Below are 13,128 nucleotides of genomic sequence, written 5' to 3'. Positions count from 1 at the left end.
CTGGCAGCCCTTCTTGTGATGAAAGCCGACCACCGCGATGTGCAGTACGGGCCCACGGGGGGCGCTATCGCCGCCGCGCCCGTTTTTCTCCATGGGCGACCGCCGCAGGCCCGCAAGACGATGACTGCAACCGCCGAGGGCGGCAAGCCGAGCAACCCCGTGACCCCCAGGAGGACTGCGAGCAGTGGATTTCAAGTGTCAGCGAGGGCGTCGCATGAGAGCCTCGCAGGGAGCGAGGAGGAGGCCGAGGCTCCTGCAGCTCTGCACCGCCCCCCCCGGGCCGCAGCCGAGCTTCCCTCATCCGCTTCCGCTGCTTCCGGGCTGTCACCTGATGCGGCGGCAGCCGCCGGTAAGGCGGGACTGGGCAGGATTGGGAGGCACCTGATGAGGCGGGGCCTGGCGGGGCCTGGAAAGGGGGAGGGGCGCCGGGATGGGGCGGGGCCTGGTGGGGTCGCCTGGCACACCTGTCTCCCGCTCACACCCTCTAGGTGCGAACTCATCCCGCTTCCTCCTCCTCTGTCCTCATTTCTTCCCCCTTAAAATCTCCGCCCCTTCCCATCTCTTCCCTCAGCTTTCCTTTTTTTTACTTCACTTTCGGAGTATCCAGTTCTTTCACTTCCTTTCCTTCGCCTCTCTGGCCTACAGTCTCTCTGTTCTTTACTCTTAAATTTTGATAACACGGAGACATATTGGTGCGGCTGTATATCTCTGTATTCAACCTTTAAATTACCTGCTTACCCAGAGTTTCTCTTTTGCTTCGTTCTATGTTTTTTTTCCTTATTTAAATATTATGTGTAGGAGTTTGGAAGTGTTTTAAGGCCTGATGCAGAATATCCTTGAAAGTAAATTTACAGGGAGACCTGTAAAATGATCCTTCTAGTCCTGCTATTTTATTTATTTATTTATTATTTTAGTCCTGCTATTTAAAAAAAAAATTCATTCTATCTTTCTGGTTTTAGTACTCTGGTCAGCACAGAGTACTAAAATACATGGGGTCTGTCGTCACCAGGATTTTTTATTTCCTTACTGTTTGTACTAATTCAATTTAAAAAAATTGAATCTCATTTTACGTCAATTTAAAGTGAATAATGGAAATACTAATAGATTTAACAAGTCTTATCCAGGGCAGTTTGAGGATAGGTACCTGCTTCAAATAGCATTCACAATTATTACAATAACGAGCTGTGAAGTTTATCATTACATGTTGCACATCCCTTAGTTTAGACAACCTTAGCAGCTGATTCCACTTCTGGCCTTGAAATTTAAGGACATTCATTCTAATATAAGTATGGCTGAGAAAAACAGTATACTCTTCTTAGAATATACTTTCTGTGATTCAGTTGAACTGTTTTAATGCTAAGAAAAATACTGTAGAAAAATTTCAAGATGTTGCTACTATTTCTTTTCTGTATTACAAAAGTCTTGGCATTGGCTCAAAACTGTGTGAAACTATAATATTGCCTGTATACAGAATATGTCACTGTTTTGTTCCATCTGCCTTGACATTTAGGCCACAATTGGCCTAACTAAAATTGAAGTGAAATTGAACATCTTTTCAAAAGGATGTAAGGGCAGGACATCTTAGGACTATGTATCTACAGTGAATGCCAATTGTTTATTCATTGTGCAGGAGACCCAGTAATAACTTTATAAAAATCCATGTCATTTTGCATCCTAGGGCCTCCAACTAAGATTAAATCATTTATTCATAACCATTATGTTGGTTAAATGTTTAAAAATTATGTCATTTAAAATAATGCTATAAACAAAGAAGATATGTTACAGGGAAAATTGGAAAAGAAAGTAAACAAGTGGATTTCCAGAATTTTTTCCATCCCTAAATATACAGACTGGTCCATTTAACAATTTAGAATAACAACTTTTATGGTAGTTTTTTTTTTAATATTTTTAAATTAATTTATTTTTGGCTGCGTTGGGTCTTCATTGCTGCACGTGGGCTTTCTCTAGTTGTGGCGAGTGGGGGCTACTCTTCTTTGCAGTGCGTGGGCTTCTCATTGTGCTGGCTTCTCTTGTTGTGGAGCCCAGGCTCTAGGAGCACAGGCTTCAGTAGTGTGGCACACGTGCTCTAGAGCACAGGCTCAGTAGTTGTGGCATATCGGCTTAGTTGCTCCGCGGCATGTGGGATCTTCCTGGACCAGGGATTGAACCCATGTCACCTGCATTGGCGGGCAGATTCTTAACCACTGCTCCACCAGGGAAGTCCTACATTAGTTTTTAATGTGTTGTATTAATATAAAATAAATTCATTAACAACATATTGTCTACAAGGACAAATATCTATTGAGGAGAAAATAGAAATTTCTCCTTTATTTTAAAAAATATTGTAAGGAACAAGATTGGAAATAACAATTTGAGATAATGGAATACTTCCTGAACATTATTTTGTTTTGTTTTTATTTTTTTAAACTTTTTATTTTATATTGGAGTATAGCCAATGAACAATGTTGTGATAGTTTCAGGTGCACAGCCAAGTGACTCAGCCATACATATACATGTATCCTTTCTCCCCCAGACTCCTCTCCCATCCAGGCTGCCACATAACATTGAGCAGAGTTCCCTGTGCTATACAGTATAGGTCCTTGTTGGTTATCCTTTTTAAATATAGTTGTGTGTACATGTCAATCAATTCCCTAACTATCCCTTCCCTCCCCCCCACCCCCCTGCAACCATAAGTTCATTCTCTAATCTCTAAGTCTGTGAGTCCGTTTCTGTTCTGAACATTATTTTGAAAGGAAACTTTTGCTTGTATTTTTATGATGACATTTATCTCCAGGGAAAAAATTAGAAATGCTTTTCTGAATATACATTACATTGAAGAGCTTCTTTTAATTATATATATTTTATGGTGAATTATAAATTCTATTTTATATCTGCTCTGTAAGTAAGAGCTAATGGGAGAAAAACCCTGGAGACATAGAGCTGTGACATGTTTTCAAATTCATTAAAAATAAACTCTTCATCTGGAATTGCGTATTGTTTCTTTTTCTGTCTTGCCTCAGGAAAGTACTCAGTAAAATAAAACCACTCCCTTCCTGCAATCCCCATTAACTCTACTCTCTAAACAAATTTTATCAACTTTTTCAGAGTATAAAGAGACTTTCTTTATTCTTCATCAATAATATTGAATATTGCTTATGTTAATTTGGTTTCTGTAATGGAATACAAAGTATTGACTTTCTTAAAGCATATTTTTCTGAATTTTAAACTCTATCAAGTAACCAATGCCTTGAATTTGGTCCCTACTCATACTATAGTATGGTGAAAATAAAACAAGAATACAGATAGGAAAACAAACAAACAGGAAAAGAAAAGGGCTTCACAACAAATTTGGCATTACTTTGTCTTTAGAATCATGTGAAGATTAAGGAGGTTTTTGATGGATATAAATGAAATAGAATGAGAAACAACTTAAAGAACTTAGACCATACCTGGCCACAATGCTTGCCCTTGAACAGGTCTCAGTAATAATGATCTTAATGGAACAAAAGAACAAAAAAATGTTATCAGATAAGAGAAGTAACAATAGCAAAGATAATACATCTGTCATAAAGACTCCCAGTTCTGTTTCAATGATAAAGATTAGCCTGAAGCACTTTCTTGAGCTGTTTTGCTCAACTGTAACCTGAGGTTTGATGTTGACCTTTTGTGACCCTCCTGCCTTCAACCAACAAAAACTTTGACTCTGTCGACCTTTGCCCCAATTCTGTGCTGAATTTTCTGCTCAAGCCCCCTCATGAATATGCATGTACCTTAGCTTAAAACTTCCCCAATTTTCCTGTTCAGAGAGATACTGTTTTGGGAAAGATCCCTGGTGTTATCCTTACTTGCTGCAAGTAAGAAATCCTGCCTTCTCTGGATCTTTGGCTTGGTTGTGTCTTTCAGCTAGACACCCACCAAGAGGCAAACCCAGTTTTCCGGTAACAAAATTGCTGCCTTAAAATGGCTTATGTGTTTAAAAGTAAGATAAATGTGAAACTAGCTACCTAGCAATGCTAGCTTTTGTAACGCCTACTCTAAACCAACCACCATATTAAATATTAGGAAACAAAGATAAATAGCAATAGCTCATATTTAATGAGTCCTCTGCTAGCTACTTTTCATGTATTATCTCATTTAATCTTCACAACAATCCTGTAAGTAGACACTATTATTCTGTTCTTTCCAATGGGTAACATGGGACTTGCAAAGTTTGAATAGGTCAAATAACTAGAAGGAATTGTGGTGGAGATGAGGTTTGAATCAAAGTAATTTAACTTCAAAACTAATGGATTTAATCATGCTTCTTCCCAAAATTCTTGACTTTGAGGAACCTTTTTTTGCAGGAATGGGGTGGGGTGGGATGTGTGTTACCCCCTGGGTAGATAATTATAAGAAAATGTTACCGAACACAAGTTTGTGTGACCAATGCACAGTGAGGCCAAACAGACCGAAACATTGGAGTTTGGAGCAGAGAAAGATTTATTGTAGGGCCAAGTAAGGAGAATGGGTGGCTCATGCCCCCCCAAACCCCAAACTCCCTGATGGTTTTGGGGAAGGAGATTTTATAGGCAAAATTTGGGCTGAGGACTACAGGGTGTGTGACTTTCTGCTGATTGATTAGTAGTGAGGTAACAGGATGGTGTTCTAGGAATCTTTTTTTTTTTTCCTTTTTGCAGTACGCAGGCCTCTCACTGCTGTGGACTCTTCCGTTGTGGAGCACAGGCTCCAGACGCTGAGGCCCAGCGGCCATGGCCCACGGGCCCAGCCGCTCTGCGGCATGTGGGATCTTCCCGGACCGGGGCACGAACCCGTGTCCCCTGCATCGGCAGGTGGCCTCTCAACCACTGCGCCACCAGGGAAGCCCTAGGAATCTTATGCTCAACCTGAAGCTACTATCCTCCACCTGGGTGGGGGCCATAGTTCCTACAGAATTCAAAGATATTGTTATGTATGTTCCTTGAGCAAGAACCAGGACACTGCCCCAAGGCTGCACCATTGTTTCTTGATTTCTCCTCCCTTATTTCTGCATCCCCTCCCTTCCCTAATTAGAAACTGTTTGAATCTGCCCTTTGGAACTCAGGGAAGGTCAAGGAGGCTGAATGAAGCCTATTTCCTACAAACAAGAAATGGGGGACACAGAAAGTCTTTTGTGCCCAGGAGGGCCCACAGGGGAGAGCATTGAGAGCTATTAACATTGAGCATTTAGAGCATTCTGAGAGCTATTAACATTGTTGCAGGATCATGAGAGAGCCCAAGTCTGCAAGTCAGAGAAGCTTCACAGAGGTGGTCACATTTGAACAGGGTCTTGAAGGATGAATGGGATTTATTAGAACTTGGGGACAGAGCATCCTAAATGCAATAAAGTAAAATCACTAAGGACTGAGGTTATTAAAGGACAGCATTTAGAAAAGGAAGGGTTTTATGACAAACTCAGGGGAAGTATATAAGATTTAAGTTAAAGTGCAGCGAGAGATGTTTGGAGGAGGGCACATGCCAATTTGGAGGAGGGCACACAATATTCCCTCTACTTGGAATGCTGCTCTTGTCCCCTTTCTGCCTATCCAATTATTCATCCTCCAAGACTAGATTCCTGTCAATTCCTTTGTGAAGCTTCCCAAGCTATCTGTGTGGCCAATGGGCAAATTTAACTCTCTGAGTATGAGGAACTTTATCCAAATACCAGATCAAAGTGAAACCGCAGTCCTCCTCAGATGCAACTTGAACCCAGCCGTACTTCAGATTGGGACTTGAACCCACAATACCAGACTTAGGAGGGGACTCAAACACATTGTCTTTTCATTGAAACAGCTTACATGGTGTCAGGACTTACTGAAGGTCATGTTCTTTGGTTTCAGCACAGAAATAATTCAGTGTGAAGCAAAGTGATAGGCAAAGAGTGGGTTTATTAGCATAGGATGCTTGTGAGGGATACAAGTAGTCAGGCAGGGGAGCACAGCTCCGAGAACAAAGAGGGCTATATTTTTATTATCAAGGAAAAAGTGGGGAGGGGAGAAGACCAGCTCCTTCCTCATTTTTGGGTAGAGGTCAAATCTTACATCATTAGTTCCTCCTTTGACCCTATATGGTCTAACCCAGACTGTAATGACGCTATTTAAATCATATGTATATTAGCGAAAGGGTAGTGACATATACTAAAATATGGTAATTCATCTCAGGTTTCAGCACAATGTCCCCTTTCACCTAGTTTCTTTCCCCTTTCCCCTTTATTCCTGTTTTGGCTTCATGCAGAAATGCTACTCTTCAAGAACCATAACTCCCTGACTTCATGTAACTAGATGTAGACCCCATATCTACTGTCTTTTGTTTTAACTATCAGGATTTGTGGTTTGAATGCACCTGGTATTCCTTCAAGGTAGAGTAAATTTTCTGCTATGTTACTGGATTCTTTTATTTTCTTTTAAACTGGATTGTTTTCTTGAATGGTCATTAGTTTACAACAGTCTCCCAAACTCCCTTAAAATTCTCTCTCTCTTTAATCCCCTAGTGGGATTTATAACCTATTTAATTATCCTACTCTATCTCTATTAAAAAAGTAACAGGAGTAAATGTATTTGTAAGTTTCCTGACACATATGAGGTACTCAATATTTCTGAAATGCAAAAAAGCCAGGATTGGCTTAGTATTAAGAAGGAGGTTGAATCCTAGGGGACTTTGAACTCAAGGGCCCACCTGTAAGGGCTTCTGAACCTCCTCACTGATGTTTGCCTTAAATCATACCTACTTCTCTAGGATCCCTGAAGCTAAAAGAGGACTTTTTGCTTTATGTATTAAATTTCATATGCCTTCCACATAATGTTTGTTAATTGTCTTTCTCCCCTATTTATCCTCTGGCTCCTATAAGGACAGAAGACATTGTAGTTCTGTTCTTTACACTGTTTTATACTCAGCAAAATGCCAGACAGTGTGCAACTAAAGTATTTGTTCAATGAATGAATGATGGGTGCTTTACAATCATTTGTTGTATGAATGAAGGATGTTCTTTCTGGCCTCTCTTGCTTAGGCTCTTTAGTTTTAATTTCCTCAGATACAAACATAAAATATACTAAGGCAGAAAATTTGTTTGCTTTCTCTTTTCAAAAAAGAAGTGTAAAAGCATCAAGGTTTCCTAAATGTGATGTCATTAACATAGAGTGACATCTGGTGGTTGCCTGTTGGACAATGTGTTTGTGGAAGAAATAGTGAAAAAAGTCTATAGTAGACTCCTAGATATAACAGGATTTAAGAACGATAGTAGAAAATAGGGAACATATTTAAAATCTCCCCCTCGCCCAGAAAAGTTTTTTAAAAATGTTAGTTGTGGGTTTTATTTATTTATTTATTTATTTTTGGCCACACCATGCGGCAGGCGGGATCTTATTTCCCTGACCAGGGATCGAACCCATACCCTCGCCATGGAAGCACAGAGTCGTAACGACTGGACCACCAGGAAAGTCCCTTAGCTGTGGGTTTTCAATCCACTGAACTTTTAAAAGAATTGGTAGATTCCTTAAAAGAAACAAAAATAACAACAACAAAATTTACGAAAATTACAACACAATGAATCGGTGGCGGGAAAATCAAATTTATTTATACTGGTCTGAAGAAAGATCCTGGGTTGAAATGAGATACAACTTGGGGAAGATAAGACGACTCAAAGGTTTCCGTTTGGCAAAGTCTTCCGGGTTAGAGGAATAATTTATTTACAAGGCGGGATAGTTTTAAAGTCTCTTGGAAATTTGGAGAGAAAGGTGAGTGTCTGTCGAGACCGCAAAACGTTCAGTGAACGGAAATATTTCCCAGGATCTCATTGCCGGGGAAGGAGTGACTAGGAGCGATCCCCGTGGACCGGCCCGATCGCACTCTCGGCCTCAGATTGGTCGAGTCTGAACGGGCTGTCGGAAAAAGCGGAAGCGCGCTCTTTCAAACTCGCCTTCCCAACTTCGAGAGACGCAGACCACTTCCGGCGTAGCCATGGCGGCTAACGCCACCACCAACCCGTCTCAGCTTCTCCCTCTAGGTAACCGTTGTCGTGTTGGGGTGCCGGGGCGGGGAGCTGAAGATTAGGGTCGGGGCTCGAGGGGCAGTGCAGCCCCTGGCTGAGTGTTAGAAAAACGTATATGACCAACTGCTTTCTTCGCGGCTCTCCTCTAGGCGCCAAGTCTCTGCGGCCTCAGGCCGCCCGCGTCTCTTCGGCGTGGTGGGGTTTTCTCGAGGCAGAGACTTTTGACTCCCCAGACCAAACCGTCACCGGAAGAGGTTCACGCTTAGTGAATAAGTCGTTGGCCTTCTTTGTTGTGAGCTCGCCTTTACAGTAGTGGATAGCAGTCCCGTTCCTCAACCTGGCATTTAAAATCCCCAGATTAGACCCTGTTGCTTATCTGGCCGGTTGTTGAGAGAGGCACCAGGATCTGGACTGCGCCTTAAAAGAGGACTCTGGAAACTAGCTTTTCTTGCCGCTCATTCTTTCAACAGTTATTGCGCCTCTGTGCACTGGACACTGTGATTGGGCACTGTTCAACAAACTAAAATCACGGCCGTTGCTTTCAGATAGCATACAAACCAGTGTAGGAAACAGGATACCGGGCAAATAAACATCGTACCAAATAACGCTAAGCCTGCTGAAGAGATGTTCAAGCTGCTGTCCGACTACAGAGGATAGACTTTTGGGGGGTGGGGGAGACGTAGTGACGAGAAGGGATCTCTGGTGAAGACAGGCCTCTCTCTTTTTTTTAAAAAAAATAATGTTCTATATCTTTCTAAAATTTTTTTAATTAATTAATTAATTAATTAATGGCTGTGTTGGGTCTTCGTTTCTGTGTGAGGGCTTTCTCTAGTTGTGGCAAGCGGGGCCACTGTTCATCGCGGTGCGCGGGCCTCTCACTATCGCGGCCTCTCCTGCTGCGGAGCACAGGCTCCAGACGCGCAGGCTCAGTAGTTGTGGTTCACGGGCCTAGTTGCTCCGCGGCATGTGGGGTCTTCCCAGACCAGGGCTCGAACCCGTGTCCCCTGCATTAGCGGGCAGATTCTCAACCACTGCGCCACCAGGGAAGCCCAGGCCTCTCTCTTAATATTTTGTATCTGAAGGGTGATTGAGCTAGTGGATGTGGCCGTGATTGTAAAGTGTCATGGAACAAACTCTTTTTGAATGATCAGTGTATGCCAGGCAGTGTCCATTGGGGATACACTGATGAGTAAAAACAACCACCATCTCTGCTCTCATGGACCTTAGAGTCTGGGGGGTGTGGGTGGGGTTCATATGTCAATAGGATAACCTAAAATAATATTAAGCCACAGCCATGACAAATTGTTACAAAGGAGGGGTAAGTGGAGAACAGGGAAAACTTTCCTGTTAATAGAATGATTAACAGAGACATGTAGTGTAAGATCTAAAGTTTTCGAGTGAATACTTTTCCTGGTTTATATTTCACCATATGCAAGTAATAAGTGCCAATAGGCACTCACATATTTGTTGAAGTAACGAATGGGCATAATAATCTTTTCTCTCCTCTCCCCCCCCTTTTTTTTTGTTAAAAAAAAAAATCCATAGAGCTTGTGGACAAGTGTATAGGATCAAGGATTCACATTGTGATGAAGAGTGATAAGGAGATTGTTGGCACACTTCTGGGATTTGATGACTTTGTCAGTATCCTTTTAAAAGTTGGTAGTATGGTTTTTTCTTCGGTATTTTAAAAAAAGAACTTTAGACAATCAGTACTTACGGATTTTTATAATAAAAATTAATTTATTCTCATGGAAATTGTGATAGTGTTTTAAGAGGTGCGTGTACTGAAAAAAGATGAAATTACTAATCACAAACATTTTGAATTTGAGCCATTGTGTTCAATGTTATAATTAAAACTGAACAAAGGCAGAAGCCAGAGTAAATTTAACTTGGTATATTTATTTTCTTAACACCAAATTTCAGATATGGTACTGGAAGATGTCACTGAGTTGTGAGTAGTGTTGAAAATTAAGGAATTGGGCAGGGGAATCTCTTTTTAATTTAAGGCAGTTTTAGTACTGTTGAGTCAGTAAAATGATCTGTTGAGTCAGAGAACACTGCCTATTCGAACTACTCTAAAGATAGAAGTTTTACCTACTGATGTTAGTAAAATTGGATTAGAGGATTATTACCTTTATGTAACTGTCACTAAATTGCTAGGAAATTAGTAGAGATAAAGCTTTAAGGTAAAAGGTACTAAAAACAGCCAGGGATCTTAGGGCTTAGGTCAAATAAAGGAACTGATAATAAGAGCATTTAATGCTTTAAATTAATTATTCTACAACTTATATATAATAGAAAATGTAAATGATGCCTCAGTTATATTAATTATAAAGATCATGACCAGTAGCTCTGCTTTCAGATTTGAATTAATTACAGATTGGTATAATGGATAGGAATCAGTAGTAGATAATAGTAAAAAGAGTGAGGATAGTAAACATTTTATTTCATATTTGATCTCCTTGGCAAGTTTCAGCTTTTTAGATGAAGATCAGCTCAGTGGATGTGGATCTTAGGCCAGTCAGTCCACTCTGTTGCCTTTGGGGAAGAATTTACATCACCCAGGGGTGATGTACATCACCCACTTTGTCTCTGAAAAGTGTTGGTACAGTTGCCTGACCTCATGTTCATTTATATAGAATAATTAACCTTTAATCTATTTGTTTAGTGAAATCACACCAGAAGGAAGAAGAATTACTAAATTAGATCAAATTTTGCTAAATGGAAATAACATAACAATGGTAAGACACAGTAAAGCTATTTTTATTTAGATGTTAAGCCATTTTTGTGGGGCAGGGATTACAGAACTAACTTGCTTGACTAAGTGCTCATGGGTCCAGTGGTGCTTAAGATGGGAAATGGGTGCTCTGGTGGTCAGGGCTCTATGGCCAAACTGTTGAAGATGACATTAGGCCTAAGATTAGTTTGCTTGTGCTTTTTTTTTTTTTTTTTTTTGCGGTTCGAGGGCCTCTCATTGTTGTGGCCTCTCCCGTTGCGGAGCACAGGCTCCAGACGTGCAGGCTCAGCGGCCATGGCTCACCGGCCCAGCCGTTCCGCTGCATATGGGATCTTCCCAGACCGGGGCACGAACCCATGTCCCCTGCATCGGCAGGCGGACTCTCAACCACTGCGCCACCAGGGAAGCCCTGCTTGTGCTTTTTAATAATTTGTTTTGCTAGGAATCATTGTTGAGACACTAAGTATTAATTGATGATGTTGGAATTGTAAACAGCAGTGACATGGAGAAAATGGAAATATGGGGGAGGGGCAAAGAGGCGTGACTCCGATCAATGAGCAGCTCTCAGGAGGGGTTTTTAGATTATGTAGTTCTAAACTAAATACTAAACTTTTTCCTCCTTTGCAGCTGGTTCCTGGAGGAGAAGGACCTGAAGTATGAATGGATTTCCTTGACTTATGCTAGATTCTGTTTTGTCTTACAATGACAACAAAATAGAATTTTTATTTTAACCTTTTAATGTTTGTATTCTCTGAAGCCAAGTTTTCCGTTAAAGGGAAATGCTTTGAAGATGCATTGTAAATGCCTGTTTTTGTAAGTTAATCATGATTATGTTGGAAAAAGAAGAACAGTTTGTTCTTTGAAAACAAAAATAAAGGTGTTTTTGTTAACTGTCATTTTATTTATTATACTGCAATAGCCAGTGGTTGTAGTTACTTTGTCACTTGCTTTCCTGTCATTTTATGATTATTTGCTTCCTCATTTAGGTGACCATTTGATTCTCAAACAAAAATTGTTCAAAACAAAATGATGAGCTTTGATTTTGAACAGGTGCATTAAAAAAACCTGAAATGATTGCTTACAAAATTCAGTTCAAACTCTGATGCTTTGAAATGAGGATTTTTCTACTGAACTCAAGTTCCATTAACTCCTATTAAAAACAAAGAAGCAAAATACACAGGTAATATATGCACATTGTAGAAGTGCAGATAAAGTAAAAAGGAAAATATTAATCACTTTGCTGTATATTCTCTTAGACTTTCTTAATATACTCTCAGTACACACTTTATTTTTACAAAAACTTACTCTTCCTGAATGTACTGTTTTGTAGCCTCCAGATAAGACTTTTTTTTGAATTTAAATGGGGAGAATCTTTCCGTGTCAAATATTTTGGCAGCATTAATGTGTGCATAGTATTTTATTAAATGGGTTTACCATAACTTATTTAGCCTATTCTTTATTACTGGCCACAGTAGTCTAACTAAATCTTTATACATTTTTATTTTTCTTAGAATAAATTCATAAATATGTAAGGTCAAAGGATAGATATTGTCGTGTTGCCAACAAAAAGTTTGTGCCAACCTACATATAGTTGTAGTTTTTCATAGTACCCTTCACACACTTAACAACATTGGCTATGTTCTATTTTCTCCTCTCTTTGCCATTGTGATAGGCAAAACCTGGTATGTTTAAATTTTTAAAAAGTAATTTTGAACTGATTTGTATTTTGTGAATTACTTATATGAGGGTTTTGCCATTGAGATGCTGTTCTTTTTCTTACTAATCTGTAAGAATTCTTAATACGTTACTCTTAATCGTGCATTTTCCAATAACTTCCCCAGTTTGTAGTTTGCCTGTTGGTACTTTTGTTTGTTTCTTTGTTTTTATTTTTGGCTTGTTGGTTCTTCATTGCTGCACACGGGCTTTCTCTAGTTGTGGCAAGCTGGGGCTACTCTTGGTTGTGGTGCACAGGCTTCTCATTGCAGTGGCTTGTTGCGGAGCACGGGCTCTAGGCACGCGGGCTTCAGTAGTTGTCGCGCGGGCTCAGTAGCTGTGGCTCGTGAGCTCTAGAGCACAGGCTCAGTAGTTGTGGTGCAGGGGTTTAGTTGCTCCGCTGCATGTGGGATCTTCCTGGACCAGGGCTCGAACCCATGTCGCCTGCACTGGCAATGCTGTGTTCTCAAACAAGTGGGAGAGAGTTCCGGTGCTTTTTTGCCGCATAGCTTACACACTTTCCTTTTTCAGGAAGGTGAGACTAAGCCAGAAGACTGTATACCAGATGTCCCAGGCAATGAACATGCCAGGGAATTTCTGGCCCATGCACCAACCAAAGGACTTTGGATGCCACTGGGAAAAGAAGTCAAAGTCATGCAGTGTGAGTGTGGAAGGG

General features: G+C 40.7%; 2 protein-coding genes across 4 annotated transcripts in view; one reads left to right on the top strand and one right to left on the bottom strand.

Annotated features, from left to right (window-relative positions):
- AVL9 (AVL9 cell migration associated) overlaps positions 1-323 on the bottom strand; it is a 98,975-nt gene extending 98,652 nt beyond the window's left edge. For 2 of the 3 annotated variants that reach the window (XR_010945580.1, XR_010945579.1), the window contains exon 1: positions 1-309. Coding sequence is in view for 1 of the 3 variants with exons in the window: in XM_067746680.1 (XP_067602781.1) it covers positions 1-93 (93 nt within the window). In the remaining 2 variants the exon portion in view is untranslated. The other variant, XM_067746680.1, reaches the window with a different exon arrangement.
- A 7,505-nt stretch (positions 324-7,828) lies between these two features.
- On the top strand, positions 7,829-11,629 carry LSM5 (LSM5 homolog, U6 small nuclear RNA and mRNA degradation associated). Its single transcript, XM_067746692.1, has 5 exons — positions 7,829-8,017; positions 9,548-9,643; positions 9,926-9,953; positions 10,671-10,743; positions 11,367-11,629. The coding sequence occupies exons 1-5, from the start codon at positions 7,972-7,974 to the stop codon at positions 11,397-11,399; spliced, it is 276 nt and encodes a 91-aa protein (XP_067602793.1). The 5' UTR covers positions 7,829-7,971; the 3' UTR covers positions 11,400-11,629.
- Positions 11,630-13,128: the final 1,499 nt, after the last annotated feature.

Source organism: Pseudorca crassidens, chromosome 8 (genome assembly GCF_039906515.1).
Source record: "Pseudorca crassidens isolate mPseCra1 chromosome 8, mPseCra1.hap1, whole genome shotgun sequence".
Classification (NCBI taxonomy): domain Eukaryota; kingdom Metazoa; phylum Chordata; class Mammalia; order Artiodactyla; family Delphinidae; genus Pseudorca; species Pseudorca crassidens.
This window is presented reverse-complemented; position numbering and strand designations above follow the sequence as displayed.

Excerpts from the sequence above, each read along its gene's own strand:
- LSM5 (XM_067746692.1), top strand. The coding sequence starts at position 7,972 with ATGGCGGCTAACGCCACCACCAACCCGTCTCAGCTTCTCCCTCTAG. Across the intron at positions 8,018-9,547 it reads GTCTCAGCTTCTCCCTCTAG|AGCTTGTGGACAAGTGTATA; the intron begins GTAACCGTTGTC and ends AAAAATCCATAG. Across the intron at positions 9,644-9,925 it reads GGGATTTGATGACTTTGTCA|ATATGGTACTGGAAGATGTC; the intron begins GTATCCTTTTAA and ends ACCAAATTTCAG.